Raw genomic sequence first — 27,877 nt, 5'->3', positions numbered from 1 at the left:
TGTACTTGTTGCAGCTAAAAGCTGACACAGTGGTGGAAGTTTGGATCAACAACCAGGTGGAAAAGGAGCTTCAGAGTGTGACTGGGGCAGGTTTCAGCACCATTCTCTCTGCCCCCTGGTACCTGGACTACATTAGTTATGGACAGGATTGGCAGAAGTACTACAAGGTCGAGCCGCTCAGTTTCGATGGTTGGTTTTTTTGATTGAAGATTTATTTGTCATCATCCAGTAGTTGCTATGCTAGATTTAGGTTTGGAAATATCTATTAGGATTCAGTGTGATCCCTTTTGTTCTCAGTGGAGGAAATGGTGTGCTTCATTCACAGGCCTCAGGTTAATGATTCATTTGCAGAAGCTTTATTCTGCATCATTTTCATTTTTTCTTTTTTTTTTCTAAACAATTTAGCTGCACCCTAATGGTTTAAATTGATTTTTATTTATTTATTTTATATATTATTATTGTTATTATTAGTGGCATGCATAGGTCACATAGTGATGTATTATGCAATATTTGCATTAAATACTGCCATCGTATCTGACTACATGTACACATTTTGGACCCATGTCAACTACAAATACAAATGATCTGAACGACCAGTCATGCCAGCAGTACAATGCATAAAATCATGTAGGTCAGGAGCTTCAGTTAATGTTAAATCAAACATAAGAAACATCAGAATAGATGATGTGTGCGATTTTAACTCTAGCATGGTTGTTGGTGCCATTGGGCAACTTCTGATCTTTTGGGATATGCACACATCCCTAGAGTTTAAAACCTATGGTGTGGAAAACAAAAAACTCATTGAGTGAGTGATACCAATTTTTCACCAAAAAGAACTGGGTGCTGGTTCAGAGCTAGTGCTGGTGTTGGTTCAAAGTTGGTTCCACTGACGAACATTCTAAGAACCAGTTTGCCTTTCCATCAGCTAGAGAGCCGTCACAGAGCAAAGTCTGGCATCACTGTATACATGTCACGTTTCCCAGCAATGTTAGTGCGACAGCGGCAAACACAACATCAACAATGGCGGATGTTGCTTTACTGTTAATGCTCATGGCTTTGTGAACCTGGCATCGGATCGGCATAGGATTTGGCATCCAAACGTGGCAAATCCTATGTGTACGTGCAGCTCCATGTAATCTGTATAAATGGAGGTTGCACTCAAGAAAGTACATAACATTATTTTATCATTAACACAGAAAAAAGTTAGCCTTAGCATGTAGCTACCTACTATCATGTGTGCTGATAACTGATCATATTGCGGTAAAGTAAAAGTGTATTAAACATTAGTATACTTAAGGTACATTATCAAATGCGCTAACAGTAGCCCCGCCCACAGCCCCGACACAAGCGGTTCTTAAGTCTAGACCAGCAACGTTTTGGTGCTATTTAAGAACCACTTTTCCTGGTTCAGAGCCAGTACTTTGGCTGTCGAAAAAGAAAGAACTGGTTCTAAATTAGGCTCTGGCTCCGAACCAGCACTCAAACTTCCTCTGTGGAAAAGGGGCAATAAGAGTACTGTGGGTGGAGACACCTTGTTGTTTAGATAAAGCGAGGAAACTAGACAGATTGTTTCTAGCTGCCAGAAAAGAAACAATAAATCAGTCTTTATAACCATGATGAGCAAAATAACATCTCAGCACCTCAGTCCAGTTTGGGTGAGTCTGTCTGTTTTTTGTAGCTCATCCACCTCAAGATGTGATGATGTTTTCTGGGATGCATTTTTGCTTACCACACTTGGCAGAGATTTTGTATTTAAGTTACTGTAGAATCCTCTCTCACCAACAAGGTGATTCAACCTGCAGATGCCCCAATGTTCAGAGGATGTTTTGTACAACATTCTGTGTAAACTCTAAACTGCAGAAAGCCCAGGAGATTAGCAGAAAAAATGTTAACATTATGTAAAAATGTACATGCATGCTCTTAAGCGTTGTACTTCTGCCACATGACTGGCTGACTGGCAGCCATGTTAATGCTGTCCTGTGTATAAGCTGCATGGTGGGGGTTCTAGCTAATATGTTTGTTATATTTGCACATAAGCCTGCTGATATTTCTGGTGCTATGTTGCTGTGGTCTCATCACTGCTGAGACCCTGCTATGTTGCTGTGGTCTCATTGCTGTGGTCTCAGACAAAGCACACGCGTAGTGCAATTGTCAGCTACCTAAGTGCATACTTCTTCACATGCATCAAATGTGACTTGCAGGACATATAAGCAGTTCTGCAGCTATCATTGCAGCAATCACTGTTGTCCCCTCTGTATTAGGGAGTTGTGGCCACCTCAGTATAAGTTACAGTACATATCAATTGGCTATCCATTTGGTCCTAAAGTTTCTTTTGGTTCTCAAATATTGCCATGCGTTGCTCACAGAATAGTATGACCGTCTGCTATATCTATCATCTGGTTAGAGCAAATCTCAGAGCATCATAGCACTGTGGAATATATTTCTAGGGTCCCATGGACTTAGTAGTAACATTCTAAAGGGAATCATGCCCTTTACCTTGTGCTGGATTTCCTTAGACGATGCCACCCAACCACCACCCCTTTGCTTTAGGATGATTCGAAGTGGTGGGTCTCTGAAAACTTCATACAATATCTTGACAAACGTTTTGGAACACCCCTCCAAATTATTGAATTCAGGTGTTTCCCGTCACTTCCATGGCCACATGTGTGTAAATTCAAGCCCCGAAGCATGCAGTCTACAAACATTTGTGAAAGAATGGATCGCTCTCAGGAGCTCAGTGAATTCAAGCGTTCTACAGTGATAGGTTGCCACCTGTGCAAGAAGTCCATTCGTGAAATTTCGTCAGTACTAAATATTCCACTGTCAACTGTTGGTGGTATTGTAACAAGACTGGGAAAAGATTCCCAAAGCAATTGGGAACAACAGCAGCTCAGCCATGAAGTGGTAGGCCAAGTAAAATTCACAAAGCTGGGTCAGCGCATGCTGAGGCTTACAGTGCGCAGAAGTCAATTTAATTCACTTTATTTGTATAGCGTTTTCAACAATTCACATTGCCTCAAAGCAGCTCCACAGATAACATATAATGAGAATAAAAAAATGTTAAAGTTTAACATTAGAGATAGATGTTAGAAATATATAGTAACTTATTTTATAGAACCTATAGAACACCTTTGGGATGAATTAAAGCTTTCCCAAAGAGTTGAAGCTGTTATAGCTGCAAATGTTTATGAATGAGAATTAAGATTAAGAATAAATTCAGGTTCATGTGCATGTAAAGGCAGACGTCCTAAAGGCGGACGTTCTAAGACTTTTGGCAATATAGAGTATTTGCTAGCAATCTCTTGCACTAAATGTTGTGTAGTTGCTTTGAGGTAAGCTTTCCTTGCATGTGACTATATGACTCTTAGGCAACCCTGTTACTGAAATTCCTCGATTGTCATACTTGTCAAAATCAAAAGACTTCTCAAACACGCTATTTCTTGCTTTGCCTTGTTTGGATCAAATAGCACTTAACCAACTAGCTGTTTGTTGTTATGGATGTCAGACCTATTGGTGTGGTCTTCATCTCTAAGCACCTTTCAGAACACAAAATTGAGTCTTTCTAATCACATTATTAGCACCCTCCAGTATAGATCATCTAGATGTTTCATACCACCCCTGCTAGTCAGGAGAAATATCAGAAATATATTTCATTACTGATGTTACTGGCTAAGCACTGATGGATGTTGGGATGGTGTAGCGTTGGCATAACAATTCAGCCCGAAGATGTTCAATCGGGTTGAATGCTTCCAAACCATGCCTTTTTGGACCTTGCTTTGTGCTCAGGGCCATGAAATGCTGCAATAAGTTAATGTGTAGATTAAAGGTTAATGTAGATCATTTGGTTTTGGCTGAGTATTATTTATATTTTTTGTTGCGCTGAACTGATGCTGTTTCTCATGCATGCAATTCACTGTTATGCCTTATTGAGTAGCAACAAAATACATTCACCCTGGTCAACACTAATCGCTCACACTTGCTGCATGTGGTCAATATGTGGTGTTAGGCAGTTAGGCAGTGTATGCATCTGTCTTTCTTTAGGACTTTAGAACTGATGATTCATTTTACACTGTGGGCACATTCATGCTCTGTGGCTATATCAGTTGTCAAAACTGTTTTATTTGTAAAAAGAAAAAATATTCTCCCACATATGCAAAACAGTCTAAGCAGTCTTTCATCCATATTCATGGGTGTATTCTAAACATCATCCCAGTGCTTTTGCTTGGACCAAGAAGATGCATGATTTTTGCAAAAGCAATTGTGACTGTGTATGTTTCTGCATAGCTCAAAGCAGACACACAGATCCACGTGTGGAAGGAGAAGCCAGACTACAAGAGTGAGATGGCCAAAATAACTGCAGCTGGGTTTCATGCCCTACTTTCTACTCCCTGGTATCTGAACCGGATCAGCTATGGCCAAGACTGGCAAGGCATTTACAAGGCTGACCCTCAGAGTTTCGATGGTGTGTGAGTGTGTATGTGTCTGTAACTGAAACTGAAGAGAATGTAATAAATAAGTTCAGCCTTTAGGTACATCTCAGTAGGTTGGGTATATATGTACATTTTATTATAACTTTTCATGTGACAACACTGAAGAATTACCACTTTTCTACAATATAAACTAGTGAGTGTACAGCTTGTATAACATCCCCTAAAAATAACTCAAAACACAGCCATTAATGTCTAAACCGCTGGCCACAAAAGTGAGTACACCCCTAAGTGAAAATGTCCAAATTGGTCCTAAAGTGTCAATATTTTGTGGCCACCATTATTTTCCAGCACTGCCTTAACCCTCAGAGCTTCACAGGTTGCCACTGGAGTCCTCTTCCACTCTTCACCACAGAGCTGGTGGATGTTAGAAACCTTGTACTCCTCCACCTTCCGTTTGAGAATGCCTTACAGCTGCTCAATAGGGTTTAAGTCTGGAGACATGCTTGGCCAGTCCATCACCTTTACCCTCAGCTTCTGCAGGAGCAAGGCAGTGGTCGTTTTGGGGTAGTTATCATGTTGGAATTCTGCCCAAGGCCCAGTCTCTGAAGGGAGGTGATCATGCTCTGCTTCAGTATGTCACAGTACATGTTGGCATTCATGGTTCCCTCAATGAACTGTAGCTTGCCAGTGCAGGCAGCACTCATGCAGCCCCAGACCATGACACTCCAATCACCATGCTTGACTGTAGGCAAGACACACTTTTCTTTGTACTGTTCACCTGGTTGACACACACACTTGACACTATCTGAACCAAATAAGCTTATCTTTGTCTCATCAAACTACAGGACATGGTTCCAGTAATTTTCTGTTTGTCTTCAGCAAACTGTTTGCAGGCTTTCTTTTGCATCATCTATAGAAGAGGCTTCCGTCTTGGACAACAGCCATGTAGACCAGTTTGATGCAGTGTACGCTGTATGGTCTGAGCACTGACAGGCTGACCCCCCCACCCCTTCAACCTCTGCAGTAGTGCTGGCAGCATTCATACATCTATTTCCCAAACACATCCTCTGGATATGATGCTGACCACGTGCACTCAACTTCTTTGGTCGACCAGGGCAAGGGCTGTTCTGAGTGGAACCTGTCCTGTTAAACCGCTGTATGGTCTTGGCCACTATGCTGCAGCTCAGTTTCAGGGTCTTGGCAAACTTCTTATACCCTATGCCATCTTTATGTAGAGCAACAATTCTTTTTTTAAGATCCTCAGAGAGAGATCTTTGCCATGAGGTGCTGTGTTGAACTTCCAGTGAACATCATGCCAGTATGAGAGAGTGAGAGTGATGACACCAAATTTAACACACCTGCTCCCCATTCACACCTAAAACCTTGTAACACTAACTTTGTCACACAACTTTGTCACATGACACCGGGGAGAGAAAATGGCTAATTGGGCCCAATTTGGACATTTTCACCCAGGGGTGTACTCACTTTTGTGGCCAGTGGTTTAGACATTACTGGCTGTGTGTTGAGTTATTTTGAGGGGACGGCAAATTTACACTGTTATACAAGCTGTACACTCACTACTTTACATTGTAGCACAGTGTCATTTATTCAGTCTTGTCGCATGAAAAGATTATAAAAATATTTACAAAAATTTGTGAGGGGTTTACTCACTTCTTCTGTGTGTGCAGTAGTGTGGAAGAGGGATAGAAAATGGAAGTCTTTCTTCAACACTGTGTAGGAGATAGATAGAAGTCCCCTGTACATTATGCAAGGGTTATATATCTATTAACTTGAGTTACAACCTTTTTATTCCCTTGAGTATACTTTGAACCTTTGTTGTCACTGACCAAGACAACAAAACGAAATAAAGCTTGTGCTGTTTCACAATACATTTATTTCTGGATGGCATCTGGCATAGACTTTCCACCTCAACACTGTATCGAGCCAGTATGAGTAATTACAGGATCGTCTCAGTTTCATACCAGCGTAGATGATTCCAAAAAGATGTTCCTCTTAAATCTAGCACATGGTGTCACTTGAAAGTTTGTGAACCCTTTAGAAATTCCTATATTCCTGCATAAATAAGACCCAAGTCTTAAAAGTAAACAAAGTGAACACAATTAAAGAAACGAGCCAACAATGTTATACTTTATTTAATTATTGAGAGAAATGTTCCAGCATTACAGATCTGTGACTTGCAAAAGTATGTAAACCTTTGCTTTCAGTATCTGTTGTGAGCCCTTGTGCAACAATAACTGTAAGCAAAGTTTCCGGTAACTTTTGATCAGTTCTGCACAACAGCTTAGAAGAACTTTATTCCATTCTAAAGTACAGAAGAGCTTCAACTCTTGGATTTTAGTGGGTGTCCGGACATTGACTTGGCCATTCTAAAACATTATCTTTGTTCCTCTTTAATCATTCTTTGGTAGACAGATTTGGGTGCTTGTGCTCGTTGTCTTGGTGTACAAACCATTTTTTCTTGAGATTCAGTTTATGGACAGATGTTTTGCCATTTTCATTTAGAGATCACTGACGATCCTGAATTCATTGTTCCATCAATGATAGCTGGTCCAGATGCAGCGATACAGGCCCAAAGCATGATACAACCACCACCATGTTTCACAGACGGTATAAGGATCTTATGCTTGAATACAATATTTTCCTTTCTCCAAAAATAATGTTTCTAATTTCAAAACAAAAAGTTTTATTTTGGACTCATTCCTCCACAAAGTATTTTTCCAATAGACCTCTGGCTTGTCCACATGATCTTCAGCAAACCTCATGGGTAGCAATGTTCCTTTTTGGAGAGTGGTGGCTTTCTACTTGCAACACTGCCCTGCACACAAGGTTGTTCAGCGTTCATCTAATGGCAGTCTCATGAACATTCACATAAGCCAAAGTAAAAGAAGCCTTTATTTGCTTAGCAGTTACTGTTTTCCTTTCTGACCCAACAGACTATTACATGCCTTACTTTTGGAGTGATCTTTGTTGGTTGAACACGTCAAGGAATGTACCAATGGTCTTTCCTCCATTTGTATATGACTGAGTCCAAACTCTTGAGGGGATTTTGTAATATTTTCCAGCCTGATGAGCAACAATAACACTCTTTCTGAAGTCCTCAGAAATCTCCATTGTTTTTGCAATGATCCCCTTCCACAAACACATATCATGAACATCAGACTTTGATATATCTCTGTTCTTTAAATAAAATAGGACACTCAAAGACCTGATTGTCATCTCATTGACTGAAATCAGATGGACTCTAATTTGACCTTGAAATTAAATACTAAACCAGGAGGTTTACATACTTTTGCCTCACACAGATATATAATATTGAACATTTTCCTGAATAAAAGAATTACCAAAAAATTACATATTACATATTTGTCTGATCTGTTTGATTGGATTGATCTGTTCATTTTGTCAACTTATGGGACATTTCCAAAGGGTTCACAAACTTTCAAGTGACACTGTATATAGTACAAACTAGTCAAAACAACCCCTCTAAATTATGAAACATTGTTGTGTGTATCACGAATGCTTCATACTCTTGAGGCCTGTTGAGTGAACCGAGCTAAATCTCAAGTGTTTCTTTACCAAGAGAGTGAACTCGTAACACATTTTATAAGGTATATGTTTTTTTTTTTCTTAAAGTGTTATATGTAAGAATTTTCTTTCATTCTTTAGGCACAGCAGAGCAGAAGAAGCTTGTGATTGGTGGGGAGGCATGTCTCTGGGGGGAGTATGTGGATGCCACCAACCTCACCCCACGTCTATGGTAAAACCAGTTCAAAGTAAAAACGGATCCGTTTCACCATTCTTGGGTTTTATATAAATGAAGTGGCTATGGTGGATGGGTGTTGAAAGATGTGCTCTCCCATGGATGTTCAGCATCCACTCAGTAAATGCATTCAACCCCGTACATAAGATCTGTCTTTGCAGTCTGTTGTTAATTTAATTTTGTGTTTTGGGAAGAATTTGATGCATATGTATGTTAACCACTCCCAGGCCACGGGCCAGCGCTGTAGCTGAAAGGTTGTGGAGTGACGAAAATGTGAACGACATCGTCAACGCCTACACACGGCTGGTCAAACATCGCTGCCGCATGCTTAGGTGAGTCTCACACCTTTATAAGGATTTATACAAATGTAAAGTAATTAAAGATTTTCCCTGTGAACAAATTGAGCTGGCAAGTTTATGCATGTATCAAAGCACCTGTTCATCTACCACCCAAAACCTGTGTGTGGCTAAACCTAATGCTAACTTTTTTTTACAAACTGCAGGCACATCTAGTGTGTATAAAATTGTACTAGTGACTGAGTCTTGGTTTATTGTTCCCTAGAATTAAGCCTTGCAGCATATTCTGAGTCTTTAAGTGATCCTTGAAACAGGTCATTATTATAAAATACCAAAAAACGCATCTTTTCCCCTTCAGGAGAGGCATCCCTGCAGAGCCTTTGTTTGTGGGCTTTTGTCCTCATGAATACGGCGGCCTGTGAGCTCTGGAAGACTGAATACCTACATTTTGATAATTCTACAAGTACATGCTGAACAGGAATATATTTCTACTTTTCTTTTTTTTCACGGTTGACTTTAAAATGGCTGATTATCACTTTTTAATCACAATTTTCTTGTTTTGATCTGGGGTTTGTTTACAAAAAATGTTTAATGGATCATATTTGAATAGGTTTAATGGATGTGGTAGCTCAGCGGTTAAGGTGTTGGACTACTTTTCATGAATTCCAGGTTAACCAAGCTGCCACTGCTGGGTCCATGAGCAAGGACCTTAACCCTCAATTGCTCACTTGTATAAACTGAAAGTCACTCAGGATAAGGGTCACACAGGATAAGGGTTTCTGCTAAATGCTGTAAATGAAAATACAATGATCTGCTTTATTTGTATTTGCTTTGAAGATTTGACTTGAGACTTAAGAAGTGTTATTTTAATGTGCACTTTTTTATGAGACTCAGTCACAGACTTTCACATAAAACAGGTAAGCAATTGGAACAAATATCGGTTCAGTAAACGAATAAATAAAAACAGAAATCAGTTAATAAAATTCATTGACTTCTGTTTAAAGTCTCTTTTGCAAATGTCCAAAAGAAAGGGCTCTCATGCCAGTCCAGCCATCTTGTTGAGCAGCGCATTCTGGTCCTGAGGGTTCATGGGCTCGTAGCTGGCCAGCTCGAGTGAGAAGGTGGCATTTCCTGACGTCAAAGTGCGCTGTGCAGTGGAATAACCCTTTAACACCACACAGATAAAACTCATTATTATACATGTTCACATTGAGGAGTTTCTATCTATCTCTTATTAAAACGAACACTCACCATCATCTCAGCAAGAGGTACAATAGCCAAAAGTACTTTGCTGTCATGGCGGCTCTGGATGTCTCGGACTGTTCCTCTGCGCTGAGCAAGGTCACCAAGCACAGAGCTCAGGTACTCCTCATCCACGGTCACCTCTAATGACATCACAGGCTCTAAGACTTGCCCGTCGGCCTGTTTCAGCCCCTACACACACACACACACACACAATTTCCATAATCTATAATATGTAATACAGTGCATCAGGAACGTATTCACAGCATTTCCCCTATTCCACATTTTGTTATGTTACAGCCTTATTCCAAAATGGATTCATTATTTTCCTCTAAATTCTACAAACAAATAATACCCCATAATGACAATGTGTGACACGTTTATTTGAAATCTTTGCAAACTTATTAATAAAATGGAAAAAAAATCACATGTACATGCACAGCCTTTACCATGACACTCAAAATTAAGTGCAAGTGCATCCTGTTTCCACTAATCATCTTAGAGATGTTTCTACAACTTGATTGGAGTCCTGCGGTAAATCTAGTTGATTGCACAACATTATGCCAAGTCGTCCCAAATAAAACAATGCACGGGAAGCGGCTTTGGCGTGTTAGTTGCAGTGCACTATATACAACAAGCTATTGTAAACAAGCTAACGTTAACTATATAAGTAATATTTTAATCGCTTAACATAGCAGATTCATGGAAAATTACATCGGTAATCAGCATTTTTGCCACAACTAATTTATGAATGAATCTGCATCAACTACATTAAAGAGAATCACTGTATTTAAAGTGAACAAAATCCCCTACATAATGGAGTTCAACATTAATTGACTTGTGTGTGCAGAGTAGGTGAGATGAACTGGGAATCAGGCAGTGGGTCTGGGTTTGTTTTTTTTCTACTTACACAATTATTTAGGTATACATACATATATTTTTCATAATAGAGAGTGCGATATTTTTTAAATATTTTTTTGGGGGGGACAATCCTCGGCTGGGGGGGACATGTCCCCTCCGTCCCCCCCGGAATTTACGCCCATGATTGGACATGATTTGGAAAGGCACACACCTGTCTATGAGTTCCCACAGTTAACAGTGCACAATGCACACGTTGGAGCACAAAGCAAGCCATGAAGTCCAGGGAATTGTATGTAGACCTCAGAGACAGGATTGTATTGAGGCACAGATCTGGGGAAGGGTACAGAATTTTTTTGCAGCATTGAAGGTGCCAATGAGCACAGTAACGTCCATCCTCCTTAAATGGAAGATGTTTGGAACCACCAGAATTCGCCCAGGCAAACTGAGTGATCAGGGAATAAGGGCCTTAGTCAGGGAGATGACCAAGAACCCAAAGGTCACTCTGACAGAGCTCCATCATTTTTCTATGGAGAGAGGAGAACCTTCCAGGAGAACAACCATCGGTGCAGCACTCCACCACTCAGGCCTGTATGGTAGAGTGGCCAGAAGGAAGACACTCCTCAGTAAAATGGATATGATGGGCTGCCTGGAGTTTGCCAAAGGGCACCTGAAGGACTCAAACAAATTACTTTGAACTCTTTGGCCTGAATAGCAGGCGTCATGTCTGGACGAAACCAGGCACCGCTCATCACCTGGCCAATTCCATCCCTACAGTGAAGCATAGTGGTGGCAGCATCAAGCTGTGGGGATGTTTTTCAGCAGCAGAAACTGGGAGACTAATCAGGCTTGAGGGAAGGATGAATGCATCAATGTACAGAGACATCCTTGATAAAAACCTGCTCCAGAGCGCTCTGGACCGCAGATTGAGCCAAAGGTTCATCTTCCAACAAAACAATAACCCTAAGCATACAGCCAAGATAATAAAGGAGTGGCTACAGGACAACTCTGTGAATATCCTTGAGTGGTCCAGCCAGAGCCCAGACTTGAACCCTACTGAACATCTCTGGAGAGATCTGAAAATGGCTGTGCACAGACGCTCCCCATCCAACCTGATGGAGCTTGAGAGGTCCTGCAATGAACAATGAGAGAAACTGCCGAAAAATAGGTATGCCAAGCTTATAGCATACTCAAAAAGACTTGAGGCTGTAATTGCTGCCAATGTGCTTCAACAAAGTTTGAGCAAAGGCTGTGAATACTTAAGTATTTTTTAAATAAATTTGCAAAGATGTCAAACAGACTTCTTTCACATTGTCATTATGGGGTATTGTTTGTATAATTGAGAAAAATAATGAATTTTATCCATTTTAGAATAGGGGTGTAACAACAAAATGTGGAAAAACTGAAGCTCTGTGAATACTTTCCAGATGCACTGTATGTATAACCAGATACTGCTTTATTACCATGACAACCGCTGGTGTATTGTGCATGAGACCGAGTTTAGGTGAGGTACCTTAAGCATGCAGCGAGACACACAGGCTGACACCATGGCCAGAGAGGTACCTGGTTCCACACACACACTGTGGATCTCGGTGAGAACCCCCTGCACAGGGTAACCCAGTACAGGACCTGCAGAACAGAGACAATTTGGGGTCAAGCCAATCAAATGCGCTCAGAACATGTCGCTGATGAACCATACCGTAGCGATATGGCATTGCATGGAGGAATGCGTGTGAGTGTGTGTGAGTGTGTGTGTGTGTGTGAGTGCGAGTGTGTGTGTGAGTGCGAGCGTGTGTGTGAGTGCGAGCGTGTGTGTGCATGTCTGTGTGTGTCTGTCTGTGAGTGTGTGAGTGTCTGTGTGTGTGTGCCTGTGTGTGTGTGCGTTCCTCGTATGTGAAAACAATAAAGACCTTTCTGATTCTGATTCTGATGTTGCACGAATTTTGCCTCAAGGCCTTACGAGTCAGCACAAAATTGGGTTTTTGGACTGTTGGTGGCGCTAGAGGGTTTGAGCTAGACACACCAAAGTTGCTATCGTAATGTCTAAGACTGGCCTCTACATGTGTGCCAAATTTCATAACTTTCCTTTTGACTTCAATGGCGGAAGAGGAAGAATAATAAGAAGAAGAAGAAGAAGAAGAAGAAGAAAACTAACGATAACAATAGGTGTCTACGCCCCTTCAGGGCTTGACCCCTAATAATAAGCAGGTTTGTACCAACATCCTCTCAAAGCAAACCGTGACCAATTATTTTAAACTAAACTGAAATGAAGATTGCTTTGTTTGGTTGGATGTGCCAGGAAAATATGTATATATATATATATATATATATATATATATATATATATATATAGTGTTTTCTCTGTTTTCTGCCTAATTTGGCCACCAGCAAACCACAAACAGCGCTCGACTATCATATAAAAGTTACCGACCGGAAATCCATCTAGCAACTTTGTCAGTTTCTTATTCCACTCTGTACTACTAATCAACATTTTAGCTCAATTAAGCTGCATGAAAACAGGTGGATACATAATATTTACCCTGGAGATAGGCACTCTGAACTCCACTGTCCACTGCCGCTTTAACGTCAGCAGAGATTTGTGCTTCTACTTCCTCATCGTAAGTCACGTGACATGACGAGGTGCCTGGAGCGGACGCTTCCCAGGGACTCACGGTCAGCTCTACAGTCGCAATGTGCCTCTTTTCACCCAGCGTGCGATCCAGAGTGTCTGAAACATAAAAACAGAACAGCTTAAAGCTTTCTACCTGTTTCACTGTTTTGGAAACACAACACGTACAGCAGATTTTTTTTTTTGCTCAGTAACTCAGTAAAATCTCTTCTCAAGAAGAAACTGAAACTTCTGCGGTTAAACCATAAACCATGATATCACAGTAAACCAGAAAGGCCTTTAACCTTCTACCTTGTAGTAGGTGTGGGGTTGATTTCAATACGAAACTAACAACTGAATAGCTTGTATCATGAAAACTGTAACACACACAATTTGTACACAGCATTTAAAGGCTTTGGCCTGGAGGACTTGGTGTTGAATCTATACCGAACTCTATACTCTGAACTAAGTTAATTCATGAGTTGCTCAGGAGCTCCTGGTTACACAATTCCAAATTGTCTGTATATGATTATACATTAAGAATTATTCACACACACACACACACACACACACACACACACACACAAACAATGGTGTCACCCGTTGAGGATGGGTTCACATTTGAGTCTGGTTCTTCTCAAGGTTTCTGCCTCTTCCATCTAAAGTAAGTTTTTTTTTTCCTGTTGTTAAAAGCGCTATAGAAATAAAATGGAATTGAAAATTGAATTGCTTTCACTATGACCAGGATAAAGCAGTTACTTAGAGCTGATGTGCAAGAAAGCTCTATATTCCCATGTTAATGAACAGAGCCTTTCTTTGCCCTACAAGCTTCATCGATGAAAGTAAAAACTGCCTGATGCTCCAACTTTTCTGTCCTGACGTGTCTTTTCTCAGAGACACTTTTTTTTTTTTTTTTTGGAAAAAAGCTGATGAGTCGAGTCAGGTGTGCTGAGGAAAAAGAAATCAGGCAGTGCTACAGGTCTGTACTCAACATACGGACACATACAGAAGACTTACCTGTCGTGGTTACTGATTGGTTAATGGTCTCTCTGTAGGCAACCTGTAGAGGCCCCAAGTGCGTTTCGAGTTTGTATTCTCTCCGAATGCGATCGTGCAGAATCTCGATGTGAAGCTCTCCCATACCACACAGAACTGTCTACACGAGTGATTTATATGTGTAAGAACACTGATACAGGAAGACATGTACATGTATCGATGTGACTAGGCATTCGTGTGTTTGTAAATGTTGCAAGAAGATAAATTTCACTTTTAGAATGACTGCTGTTTATCATTAAAATATAAACAGTTTGTAGTAGCAAAATGTTCACGTACCTGTCCAGAGTCTGGGTCTGTCCTGACTTTCAGACTGGGGTCTTCCCTCTGGAGGCAGTTCAGAGCATGCTCAAGATCTGCAGTGAGAAATAATGATTCTGTTTACATTTACAGCATTTGGGAGACGCCCATATTTTTATCTCATTTTATACAGGTATACTGGTGGTTAAGGGCCTTTCTCAGGGGCCCAGCATTGGCAGCTTGGTGGGCTTGCAGGCTTCCGAGCTGTAGTCCAACACCTTAACCATTAGGCTATATACTAGGACACTAGTGCATGACAAAGTTCCATTTCTATTTCTTTCTTTAAAGTACAGTAAAAAAAAAAAAAAAAAAAAAAAAAAAAAGAGTAGCCACATTGATGAAAATTTTCCCTAACCACAGGACCCCAGCGTTTTTATTCTGTACTCGGGTATCAAAGAAATCAGCAGAACACGAGAGAGTTATAAGAATAAGTGACCTAAGTAAAAAAAAAAACCTTGAGTATAGTAAAATTTTTCTAGTACTGTAGAACCAAATAGGAGTTATTAAAGATTAAGATGAATATTTCAGACATTTTTATACTCATTTTATAATCTTATTCTATTGGAAGATACATTTGCGTTGTTCTAGGAATAAACACTTAAAATGAGCAACAATATCTGGCAACAGAACAAGACTTATTTCATTTTATTTTATTTATGTTTTTACTATGAGATTTTCTGGATGCTGTCTTGAATGTCAACAAACAAGAAAACATGAAACTTAGCAGCCTTTAAGCGCATAATCTCTGAATCCGTGGAATTTGTGATTCTATATTCGAATACAGCTCATTATCATTTCCACTGAAAATGGTGGACTAATGGTGAATCTTTTTTTTTCTAGATATGTTAAGTGAGATTGAAGTCTTAATTTACCTGGTTGTGTATTTGGGAGTTAAAACGTGTACCTGCTTGTTTGGCCATGGAAGGAGGCTCTATAGAGCAGAAGAAGACAGGCTCAGGCACCTCAACCCCAGCAAGTAGCAGACTGTTCTGCGACTCTCGGCTAGAAGCTCTCTTCACCTCTGCCTTGTTGTGCGCCCGGCACGCGGCGGCCGCTGCTGAGGCTTTGGACGAGACAATGGTGTCACCCGTCACCGTCTGAATGAGCACAGGACCACATACCACTTGTGACCACGTGTGTTTTATCAGACACATGAAAAAGTGACTGATAAAAAATATTCAACTTACTCAAAAAATTGTCATATTTTAAAGGTAAAATACTTGGGCCAGTAAAAAAATTGGTACACAAATGTAAGAGAAAGCAAAAGAAAACACAGGCAAATACATTTCTACAACTGTACTCGATTTTCATTGTTCAGAAGATGAAGAAGATGCTTACTGTTTCCATGGTAACATGAATTAAGTAAAGTGTTCGGACAGGATGTGTGTTTTTAGCCGTTTTGGAAGGAGTCTCTAGTGTCATTGTTGTAACTTCACATTTTGTTTCCTTCACAAAAGGAAAAGCTGCATTTTTTTCCATTTACATATTTTACCTTAATATCTTGAAGAAAAAGGGAAAAAAAACAGAGAGGCTGATGCTGCTGTAACATTAGTGATGACTGGAACTAACCGCAACTTGTCTTGCTGGAGTTCCACAATTAAATTTTAAACAAAAACATAACTATTAACAGAAAAAGCATCAATCCTAAACTATAAAAATAAAGTAATGGACCCACTTACACTGTAATAATCTTATACATAGATCTACAAAATGATCTATTTCTTATAAGATAGCACTTGCTGTCTTTTTTGCACTGTACTTAGATACCTTTTATTCCTAGTCATGGGTGACATGATAAAGTGTAGCTGAGGCTGCTTGTGTACCTGTTTGAGTCCCACAGCGAGGGCGATGTTCCCTGCAGACACCGAGGGGATTTCGATGTGCTGATCTGCAAACGGCAGCAGGAGACGACTCATTCTCTCTCTGAAAAAGAAAGAAAAGGTTTCCTGTGATTTCCAGATGTAGCGAGTGGCTCAGATTGTGATTAATGAAGCACGTGTGTGGGTCATTTTTTTTGGGATCGACCTACGTTCCGTTACGGTTGATGTTGTACACCGCTGACTGCGGTTTCATAGAGCCGGAGTAGATTCTCAAGAAAACCAGAGGACCTCTCTGCTTGTCATGGACCACTTTAAACGCCAGAGCACACAAGTCATCCTTGTACCAGCGTCTAAAAACAAACAAACAAACAAACAAAAAAGAATCACAATCATAAAAAAAGACCTATTCAGTGAGCTATGAGGCTCTGATTGAACTATTGTTGGTGTTTGCTCCTGTATGGACAATAGAATGGTTAGAATCCATGCACATGTGGCAGCTCTGTTATTTACACAAACACATTTGGTAGCTGGCTTCACGTGCCTCAGTGGAAGTCTGGGATCTAGAAGTGTGGCAGATTTACAAATAACTAAATTCCGACTAAACAAAATGTTCATTGCTCAGTAAACTTTGTGAAATAAAGTTTCAATAAAGGTGCATGATATGAAACCCAAAGATCCTGCGTGCATTAGACGTTATACAGTTAAAACACCACATTATTACATTAACTGTTAAAACTACATCTTCAGAGGCTTTCAATCACCACCAAAAGCCACGGAAATCAACCGTTTTAGCCGACGTTGGAGCTCTGTTTCTGCTGCTGAGCTCATGTTTCAGTCCATCACTTTCCAAACCGCCAATCAAAATCTTGTTATAATCAAAACTGAGATGCCAAAATCGAGCCCTGAATCAAATCATGACCAGATACAGTAGTATGAGATATAACGCATTGCGAGTTATACAGTTGTGCTCAAATGTTTGCTGAAAGAAAAAGTTAAACATTTATTTATTTATTTGGAAAATATGACTGATAATGCAAAATCCTTTTTTCTTACTTAAGGATAATGGTCACATGAAGTCATTAATGATCTCAGTGTTTGATTCCTTTTTTAAAAATCTAATGATAAATGAAATCACCTAAACAAACTTGAACAAAAGTTGAAAAGTTTGTCCACATTATAAACACAGGTTAAGACACAGAGGTTTAACAGGGTTCCCACTCTTTTTCAGAGATCATTTTCCAGGACTTTTCCAGGACATTTCAAATTTAGCAAAAAAAAGACAAGGATCACAGATTCACAGCCTAAAGTAATATGTTCTTCTCTCCAGAAGTCTTAAAAACAACGTACACTTTATGGCTATTACTTAACTATACTTTTAAAGACAATTTGTCATGTGAATGAAATTTCAACATTTATAAAATAAAAAGACCGCACATATTAATACCCTTTCCTTTCAAGGTTAATATAACCTGCTTACGCGTCACCATTTGCTGAAAACATTCGAGCACTTAAACCATTCCTAGCACCTGAAACCGCCAACACAAGACAGCGTCATCCGTCACAGCGAGATTAAACAGCATAACAAAAAACCCGTCAAAACTCAGCGTCCCTGAACAGAGCGCTTTCTGTTACTAACGTTAATTGTTTTGACCAGTTGTAAACTGTTCTTTAAATGATCAAGAACATTTAAAAATAATAATTTTCCAGGACAACAAGATTTCTTCCAGGACAATTTATGTTTTCTCTCATTTTCCATGTGTTTTCCAGGACTGGAATATTGGTCATTAATTTTCCAGGATTTCCAGGTTTTCCAGGACATGGGAACCCTGTTTAAATGGCTATAAAAGGGAAGTTTCACATTGTACCTCATTGTAATTGTAATTAGCCTCATTAGCTCATGAGGCTGGTTATATTTTTAAACAAAACTTTTTGAAACTGAATTCTAAACTGTGAAGTGAATCACACACCAATACGACCAGTTTAACAAGGGAAAGCTACATATATTTGTTTCAGTGGGACGTCTGAAGCGGTCGGACATACGTAGGAATGGGAATAAAACCAGAGATTAGCTGGCTCAGAGAAGAAGAAAAAGAAATGAGAGTAGAGGAGTGCAGCAGACCCACACCAGGTCGTGGTTCCTTTCGTCAGGAGAAGGGAGGTATGCTGTGATGGCGTCTAGTAGAGGCTGAACTCCTTTATTCTTCAGTGAACTTCCACACAGCACCGGCACTCCTTTACGAGACGTCGTCACTCTCCTCAGTGCCTCCTGCAACTACACATACATCTCAGTTTGCTTTATTAACTCTACACATACATCTCAGTTTGCTTTATTAACTCTACACATACATCTCAGTTTGCTTTATTAACTCTACACATACATCTCAGTTTGCTTTATTAACTCTACACATACATCTCAGTTTGCTTTATTAACTCTACACATACATCTCAGTTTGCTTTATTAACTCTACACATACATCTCAGTTTGCTTTATTAACTCTACACATACATCTCAGTTTGCTTTATTAACTCTACACATACATCTCAGTTTGCTTTATTAACTCTACACATACATCTCAGTTTGCTTTATTAACTCTACACAGACATCTCAGTTTGCTTTATTAACTCTACACATACATCTCAGTTTGCTTTATTAACTCTACACATACATCTCAGTTTGCTTTATTAACTCTACACATACATCTCAGTTTGCTTTATTAACTCTACACATACATCTCAGTTTGCTTTATTAACTCTACACATACATCTCAGTTTGCTTTATTAACTCTACACATACATCTCAGTTTGCTTTATTAACTCTACACATACATCTCAGTTTGCTTTATTAACTCTACACATACACTACAATGTTCCATACTGTTCTGTGGCATGTGCTGAAGTCAACATTATTCTGGATTCTTTGATGAGGTTAAAAAAGGAAAAAAATGGTTTGTTTTCTCTCACACACTTTCACTCACTCACTCACACACACACACACACACACACACTTTCACTCACACACACACACACTTTCACTCACTCACACACACACTCACTTTCACACACACTCACTTTCACACTCTCACACTCACTTTCACACACACTCACACACTCACTTTCACACACACTCACACACTCACTCTCACACACTCACTCTCACTTTCACACACACTCTCACACACTCTCACACACTCTCACACACTCTCACACACTCTCACACACTCTCACACACTCTCACACACTCTCACACACTCTCACACGCACACTTTCACTCACTCTCACAAACACGCGCACACACTTTCTCGCACACGCGCACACACTTTCGCGCACACGCGCACACACTTTCTCGCACACGCGCACACACTCTCTCGCACACGCGCACACACACTCTCGCACACGCGCACACACTCTCGCACACGCGCACACACTTTCTCACACACACATTTTCTCACACACACACACACTCTCACACACACACTCTCACACACACACTCTCACACACACACTCTCACACACACACTCTCACACACACACTCTCACACACACACTCTCACACACACACTCTCACACACACACTCTCACACACACACTCTCACACACACACTCTCACACACACACTCTCACACACACACTCTCACACACACACTCTCACACACACACTCTCACACACACACTCTCACACACACACTCTCACACACACACTCTCACACACACACTCTCACACACACACTCTCACACACACGCACACACACACGCACACACACTTACTCACGCACGCACACACACTCTCACACACGCACACACTTTGTCACATACGCACACACACTTTGTCACATACGCACACACACTTTGTCACACACGCACACACACTTTGTCACACACGCACACACACTTTGTCACACACGCACACACACTCTCACACGCACACACACTTTCTCACACACACTTTCTCACACACACTTTCTCACACACACTTTCTCACACACACTTTCTCACACACACACTTTCTCACACACACACTTTCTCACACACACACTTTCTCACACACACACACTGAGAAAGTGTGCGTGTGTGTGTGAGACAGTGTGTGTGTGTGTGAGAAAGTGTGTGTGTGTGTGTGAGAAAGTGTGTGTGTGTGTGTGAGTGTGAGAGAAAGTGTGTGTGTGAGAGACACACACACACATTCTCTCACACACACACACACACACACTTTCTCACACACACACAAGCCAGACTTCAATATCTATTACATGCATGTTAGCCCTGATCCCTGAAACAAGACCTCAAGAAGAACCTGGTGCACTAAAGTTTGACATGTTTGTCTCTCTTTCTATTTACTACAGAATTTTTCAAGATGGGCTAAATTAACTGCCAAAAACATGCACACACACACAAATATACTTATCCAAGTGTATATATGATAACATACTTTCCCAGCAGGCACCGAGTCAAAGTTGTCACCATATTCTCCAAGGAGCAGCTCAGCAAATTCGTCATCCAAATCTGCAACCTGCACAACATGAAGAAAAAAAATCTCTATTATGGTGTAAAAGTGGTTTTGTTTGCAATTAGTGAAGTAAAATGGTTAGTCCAACCAAACCCGAAACATAACCTAAATGTGTTACACACACAGCAGCCCTCCAAATGGACTGGAACAGCAAATTCAATTATCTTGTGTTTCACTGAAGACATGAAGGTTTACTTTCATCTGTTTCAATACTTTTTGTACAGAGAAAGATTGGCAGGTCTATCTGTTCATGTTTCAATCCGAAATGTATGTAGTGTCTAGTAAGAACAAGAGAAGTGGCCTTGCTGTTCCAATACTTTCGAAGAGGACTGTGTTAGAACATGTTGTTACAGTAATTTAATAAAAGAGTGGTTTAGCTGCACTGAAAGCAGGTTACACAAAGACATGCTTATTGAATGCCTTGCTTAGGGTTTGCTCTTTTCGTTGACGTTAATCCTGCATACAAACATCAATTCTGATTGGTCAGAAGATATTGATCAATTTCCCCCAACAGCAGCTATGACAGTAGGTATGGATTTGTTCTAACATCTCATCATTTTTATAGTACAGGACTCAAGTGTCAGCGTTTCTTGATCAAAAAACAAAGTAGGGTTTTTTTTTTTTGGCCTTATTTAACTTTCAGAGAAAGAAAAAACACTATTGGCATTTACAACATTAACCATAAAGTATGGCTTTATTTAATAAAAAAAACATTTTGCTAGCCTTGTTAGAAAAATGCATTGACATAAGAGAAATAAAAGACTTTGCGATGGCCTGGTTGGGAAAGTAAGCAGGAAGTCCATCTTTTCACGCTGCACAGTTTAGCTGAACGTTGTATTTACTGGCACTGTACCTGTTCTATAAGAGTTGCTCTGGCTTGATTGACTTCCTCTAGGAACTGAGGGTCGTCTGTGGGCTGGAGTGATCTCGTCTCAAAAGCCCGCCCGTTATCAGCAAACGACGTTCCCCGCCATGTCATTTGCTGCCTGGTGATCAAATCCACCAATCCGATGAATCCCTTTCCAGAGCCGACGGGAAGCTGAAGACGTAGTTAAAGTAAAGTATCCATGAGTTTATTGACTATTGATTTGAACATGAATTAAAGGCAGATTGAAAAGGAGAAGACTCTCACTTGAAGTAGTATGGGGTTGGCCTTCAGTTTCATCCTGATGCTTTCTACAGAGTAACTCATGCTGGGAGAAAGTATCAGAAAGAACATTTTGAAAATGTGAGTTACTTCCTGGGAAAACTGTGAGGTTGTTCAGATCATTGACTTGTATGAGAGGTTCCTCCTTTCAGTCTTTTGCCACTCAAACAGTCAGTACTTTCATTCTGTTGCTACTGATGGGTTTCACTATTACTAACCAAATCGATATCACTGAATCCTTGCGGTCAATATTTGCTCCTTTCTCCTTTCTTAATTACTTTATGTGTTTAATCTGCCATTGTTTTTAACGATCTGTGAATTTAATTAGATAAAATTATGACTGAGATTCACTCAATGTTTCGATCAGTGAGTTTGCTGTCATGACCGAGGATTACTTTATTCAAACTCTTAAAACTAAATGTCCCTTTGAGGATCAATCAATCCATCCATCGCTCTATGCCTCCATCAATACTTATACCCAACAATCATTCCATCCATCCCTCCATCCACCCATCAATCTACGCCTCCATCAATACTTATATCCAACAATCCACCCATCCATCCAGCCATCCATTACTCTATGCCTCCATCAATACTTACTGTACACCCAACAATCCATCCATCCATCAATCTATGCATCCATCCAACGATCTATTCCTCCATCCATCCGTATACCCAACAATCAATCCATTCATCCATTACTCTATGCCTCCATTAATATGTATACCCAACAATCAAACCATCTATCCATCAATCAATCTATGCCTCCATCAATGCTTATACCCAACAATCAATCCATTCAACCATCCCTCCATCCATCACTTTATGCCTCCATCAAAATGTACACCCAACAATCAAACCATCTATCCATCCATCAATCCAACCATCAGTCTACCCATCCACCCATCCATCTACCCATCCATCCATCCACCCTTTCATGCACCACCCATTCATCTAATGTATTTGAGCAATGATTGGAAGTCAGGATTTTCAATACACACAGTGGTGCACTGTGCTGGACTGGGTAATGAAAAATAATTCTTTATACTGTTTAAACAATAAATAAATAAATAAATAAATGATTACAATAAAGCTACAGTGATGATTATATCACTGCTTTCTAAGACTGCACACTTGGTGTAACTGAACAAACTGATGAACAGAGAGAAATGACTCGAGTGACGGAAAAGAGTGAACTATTTCATGTGCAGGTTTGTGTGTTACCTGGCTCCAGGTTTATCCATCTTATTTAGGAAGCACACACAGGGTATGTTGTGTTTCTCTGCCTGTCGCCACACTGTCATGGTTTGCGCCTGTAAATCATTCAAGAGAACACACACAAACACACACATAATCCATGTTGAGGCTCTCAGAAAGGGTTTGTATTATGTTATCTGACGCGTCGATAGATTTCCATTAACAAATAAACGTAGTCATGGTCAAATTGTTCAGTGATTATTAGAATGATCAGGACTTTTTACGCTTTCTCATCAGTGAGAAAAAATATCTCCTGAACAAAACACTCGGGATGTGCCGTTATCAGAAAATATTGTTGAAAGGATCACACCTCTCCAGAGCTGGTTATATTCACCATATATTTACCACATGCCTCATGTTTTATTCCTTAAAAAAATTACAATCGAAATTGTCTTTGAGATTAGAAGCCCACTGTAGGAGACAGTCCTCGCTGCTGAGAGTGGACACTTATCCAGACTCCTGACTCCACTTCAGCCAATAGGAAGAAGTGGAAGGTCTGACTCCACCTACTGGACTTTCTGTTTCTGCAGCAAATAGTGTGCTGCATTGTAGTGGGCTCTCACATATCTTGGGCAAGAATTGTGAACTTTTTAATAAGCCCATGTTTCTGCCATTTCAGGTACGATATGAACAGTTTAATATGAAGGACATAACGGACCATTTAAAAACAAACAAACAAAAAAACTCACCTCCACTCCTGCTGAGGCATCAAACACAGCCACTGCTCCATCCAGCACACGCAGAGCTCTCTCAACTTCCAGAGTAAAGTCTACATGGCCTGAAACAATTGATCCATCAATCAATCAACCCATCCATTTATCCATCCTTCGAACCATTAACCCATTCATCCATCCACCCATGCATCCATTAACCCATCTAACCATCCACCCATTCATCCACCCATGCATTCATTAACCCATTCATCCATACATACATTCACCCATGCATCTATCAATCCACCCATTCATCCATCCACCTATGCATTCATTAAAGCATCCACACATTCACCCACCCACCCATTCATTCACCCATTCATCCATCCACCCATCCATCTACTGTATCTGAACAACAGAGGTATGATTGGCAGTCAGGATGGACTGGGTTATGAAAACCAATTCTTTATACTGCTTAAACAATAAATAAATTAATCAGTAAACAAAACCCAGTCTCTGCTGAGTATGTACAGGAACCAGGGAAGTGTGTGTGTGTGTACGTGACTACCTGGCGTGTCAATGAGGTTAATCCTGTGCTCTTTCCAGTCGAAGGTGACTGCAGCTGATTGGATCGTAATTCCACGCTCTCTCTCCTGAGCCATATAATCAGTCACAGTGTCTCCATCATCCACGTCTATAACACAACACATTGCTATTTAAAAACTAAACCCTCATTTTCTGTTTAAAGCTTTCAATAAAAGAAGAGGAATACTGGAATAAACAATATTTGTAATCCAAACACAGAGCTCTGCCATTTTACCAAGAGTAAATATCTGTCTATTTTAGTGTTTGGTGTTTTTGGAGATATGAAACAAAAAGCAAATTTCACATGACCGCTCGTTCTTACTTAAATTCTGCTCATGAGGCGGTAATGCCTATGATTAATGGTGTTTGAGAATAACTAACTAATATATTGTCAAGCAAACAGTCTCGGGTATAAGCAAACAGTCTCGGGTATAAGCAAACAGTCTCGGGTATAAGCAAACAGTCTCGGAGGTTTTCCTCAGTAGTGTTAATTTCGTCAGACGAGACGAGATGAAATATGTTCGTCAACAACCTTTTTTTTCATGACTAAGACGAGACGATGACAAGACTGCACCACTGTCCAAAAACGCTGACTAAGACTAAATTAACATGCATTATTGTTGACGAAAAAAGACGAGACGAAAATGTTTTGTATAAAATTAAAACTAAGATAAAATCTCTCTTCATATTCGTCTACAATTGTCTCTGCTTTTTCATCAGCTGTTACGCCTTTAAAATATTCACAACGAGTTCGCGGCTTCGCGCTGTTGCTCAAGTTACAGGTCCGCGAAGCGGATCCCGCTTATTATATTGCTACCTACCAAATAAATCAATAATTTGACTCAAAATGATGATTTAAAAAGAAGTTTATTGATTTAAAAACAATTGTATTGTTTCCGCTAAAGAAAATAGTGCGCTCCGTCTCTACGATTAGAATCCTGGGTGTCCATGGCAACGGTGTGTTATAGTTCGCAGCAGTCTGTTATCAAGAAATAAAATAGTGTGTGCGTAGAAACAATTCGTCTACACGCCACTCAAAAAAAAAACTCCTGAGCACAAGTCCACCCCTGGTCTAGTCAGGCTTTTTGTGTTAAATTATATTTCCTGTCGCTGCTCAGGCTCTTTTATTGTACATGACAGCTTATGTCCCGATTACCGGTCTTTGCATTACGATTAAAAGCAGTATCATTAAAGTAAAAAATGTGATGTGCAGTCAAGTTCGAGTGTATGTACTGTTTAAACGTGTGTTCTCAACTTCTCACTGATACTTTTGTGATTCGTGGAGTTTTGACAAGTTTTATAGCCTTGATATTGTTTCTTATTCAAAGGTGGTAACAGAAAAAACTCAGCACCCCCAACCTGAAACCTCTTCCCACCCCCCCTGTCATAATCACATTATAATCAAAATTAATAATTAGGCTTAAAAGCAAAGCAAATGTATATGCAAGGGAATCAAGTTTAACAATTACATGTAATATTGCTCCAAATATCATCAATAATGGTGTGTGCAATACACACACACACACACACACAATATATATATATATATATATATATATATATATATATATATATATATATATATATTATTATACATATACGTATATATATATATATATATATATATATATTTACCTACAGTTTTGATCTTAGGCTTTTCATTAAGTTATTTATTTCCACTATAACACTTGTGTTGCTGATATTATTGCATTTAATGAGGCCTCGTTGTATTTATTCTTACAATAGATTCCAGATGTGGTCAAGCTACAATTTTTTTGACTAAAACGAGACTAAAATTAAAAGACTTTTAGTCGACTAAAACTTGACTAAGATACCTTGAGTTTTCTTTTGACTAAAACTAGACTAAAATGACAAGACTTTTAGTCGACTAAAACTAAGACTAACAAAAAAGATATGTGAATGACTAAATATGACTAAAACTAACAAAGACTAAATTAAAAATAGGTGACGAAATTAAAACTATTCCTCAGGAAGAGTAGTTTAAGTAGCATAGCATGGAAAAGGTTAATGCTTACAGCAGCTTTAAGCTGATGTTCGAGCTTACCGCCAAGAGCACGCGTGTACCCAGAATAATAGAGCATCCTCTCCGTGGTGGTGGTCTTCCCGGCATCGATGTGGGCCATGATGCCGATGTTACGGATTCTGTATATTAACACACAGGCAGAATTAATTAAGATGCTAATTAGGGCAGATATGAAAATAAGTGAATGAGTGAATACATGAATTGTACTACAGCTTTTCTTTTCCTCTCAGAAAGCCACGCGTGTGTCTGCTGTTCTTTTTGTTTATGCACATTTTTGTTTGTCAGGTTTATTATTTTTTTGAAAAGATTTTAACTCAGAAGTATAATAGAAATAAATAGTTGGTGTACAGATAAAGAGAAGATGCAATAGAAGATTTTTCAAACAGATTTCTTCAAATAAATAACGAAGAATGTGTGTCACGGTTTGATTAGTAGTCTTGTCAGAGCTTTCATTTGAATTTTCACACAACTTTCATCAATCACAAGTGTTTTATATGTGGCACTGAGCGTCAGTAGAAGAGTTAGAGAAAGAACCGTAAGGTTGTCATCAACAAACTCCTCAAAAAATCAGTGTCTTACTTTGAGATGTCCGGGTTGACCACTGCTCGAGGCGACTTAACGTTGTCTGCGAATCAGTGTGAATGCAAAAAGTCAATCATTTATAGTCATAACAGACATTAAGTAAAGATAAACCAGGACAGTTCATGGTGTTATAACAAAAAAATCAACTGGACATGTATATAATGTACATGCACATAATGTATATGTGACAAAAAAAAAAAAACAAAGGCTTCTTCTTTTTCTTCTTCTTTCATAGACGAAGATGAAAGAAGTTTTTTCCCCACAGGTTTATCACATTAACAGCTGATGGTCCTTGCAGCATGAGCTTGCGTCACCTCCCCCTGACCAATCAGATCCAAGCATTCAGTGATGACGTAACAGAATAAGAAACATCACCTTGAGGGAAACTGTAGCTCCTTTTCCATTGTGTACTCAGTGCTTGAGACGATAAACAGTGTCTCACACGCTAGAAATGGACACTTTGGTTAATACGCAGTACAGAAACAGTCAGGTGAGAGATGTGTAATGACTGAATCTTACCCCATGAAGGAAGCTGAACCTCACTGCAAGCAGCATTGTTCAATCTGACATCAATATAACCTGTGATTACATCACATCCGTTTCACTGTGTCCCCTAAATCGTAAAGACTACAGCAGTGAATCGTAGCTACTGTTTTTCTTCCCTGTGTCTATTTGCCTTAACTATGTCATAACATGCTGTTTGCTCTATTGCACATG

General features: G+C 39.7%; 2 protein-coding genes across 3 annotated transcripts in view; one reads left to right on the top strand and one right to left on the bottom strand.

Annotated features, from left to right (window-relative positions):
• The window catches only part of hexb (hexosaminidase B (beta polypeptide)), a 17,955-nt gene extending 8,465 nt beyond the window's left edge, over positions 1–9,490 (top strand). The window contains exons 11-14 of one of the 2 annotated variants that reach the window (XM_060863600.1): positions 4,285–4,462; positions 8,118–8,208; positions 8,439–8,543; positions 8,866–9,490. In XM_060863600.1, the coding sequence (XP_060719583.1) occupies positions 4,285–4,462; positions 8,118–8,208; positions 8,439–8,543; positions 8,866–8,929 (438 nt within the window). In that variant the 3' untranslated portion in view covers positions 8,930–9,490. Of the gene's footprint in view, positions 1–14; positions 190–4,284; positions 4,463–8,117; positions 8,209–8,438; positions 8,544–8,865 lie in introns of both variants that reach the window. The other variant, XM_060863601.1, reaches the window with a different exon arrangement.
• gfm2 (GTP dependent ribosome recycling factor mitochondrial 2) lies at positions 9,352–27,877 on the bottom strand. Its single transcript, XM_060863599.1, has 20 exons — positions 27,680–27,877; positions 27,536–27,605; positions 27,158–27,203; positions 26,600–26,697; positions 24,518–24,643; positions 23,986–24,074; positions 23,264–23,352; positions 22,025–22,085; positions 21,746–21,931; positions 20,815–20,895; positions 18,512–18,660; positions 16,598–16,738; positions 16,392–16,491; positions 15,473–15,665; positions 14,548–14,624; positions 14,233–14,371; positions 13,147–13,335; positions 12,121–12,236; positions 9,759–9,941; positions 9,352–9,672 (listed from the first exon to the last, which is right to left on the bottom strand). The coding sequence occupies exons 1-20, from the start codon at positions 27,713–27,715 to the stop codon at positions 9,544–9,546; spliced, it is 2,298 nt and encodes a 765-aa protein (XP_060719582.1). The 5' UTR covers positions 27,716–27,877; the 3' UTR covers positions 9,352–9,543.

The sequence above is a fragment of the Tachysurus vachellii genome, chromosome 26 (assembly GCF_030014155.1).
Source record: "Tachysurus vachellii isolate PV-2020 chromosome 26, HZAU_Pvac_v1, whole genome shotgun sequence".
In the NCBI taxonomy this organism is placed as follows: domain Eukaryota; kingdom Metazoa; phylum Chordata; class Actinopteri; order Siluriformes; family Bagridae; genus Tachysurus; species Tachysurus vachellii.
The sequence above is the reverse complement of the archived record's forward strand: the minus strand, read 5'-3'. Positions and strand labels throughout refer to the sequence as shown.

Bases quoted from the DNA above. Each gene is read 5' to 3' on its own strand.
- gfm2 (XM_060863599.1), bottom strand. From the start codon at position 27,715: ATGCTGCTTGCAGTGAGGTTCAGCTTCCTTCATGGG. The intron at 14,625-15,472 runs GTACACGTTTTA...TTCTCACTGCAG, and splicing joins TTCCATGGCCAAACAAGCAG to ATCTTGAGCATGCTCTGAAC. The intron at 12,237-13,146 runs GTAAATATTATG...TCTGTTCTGCAG, and splicing joins TCAGAGTGCCTATCTCCAGG to GTCCTGTACTGGGTTACCCT.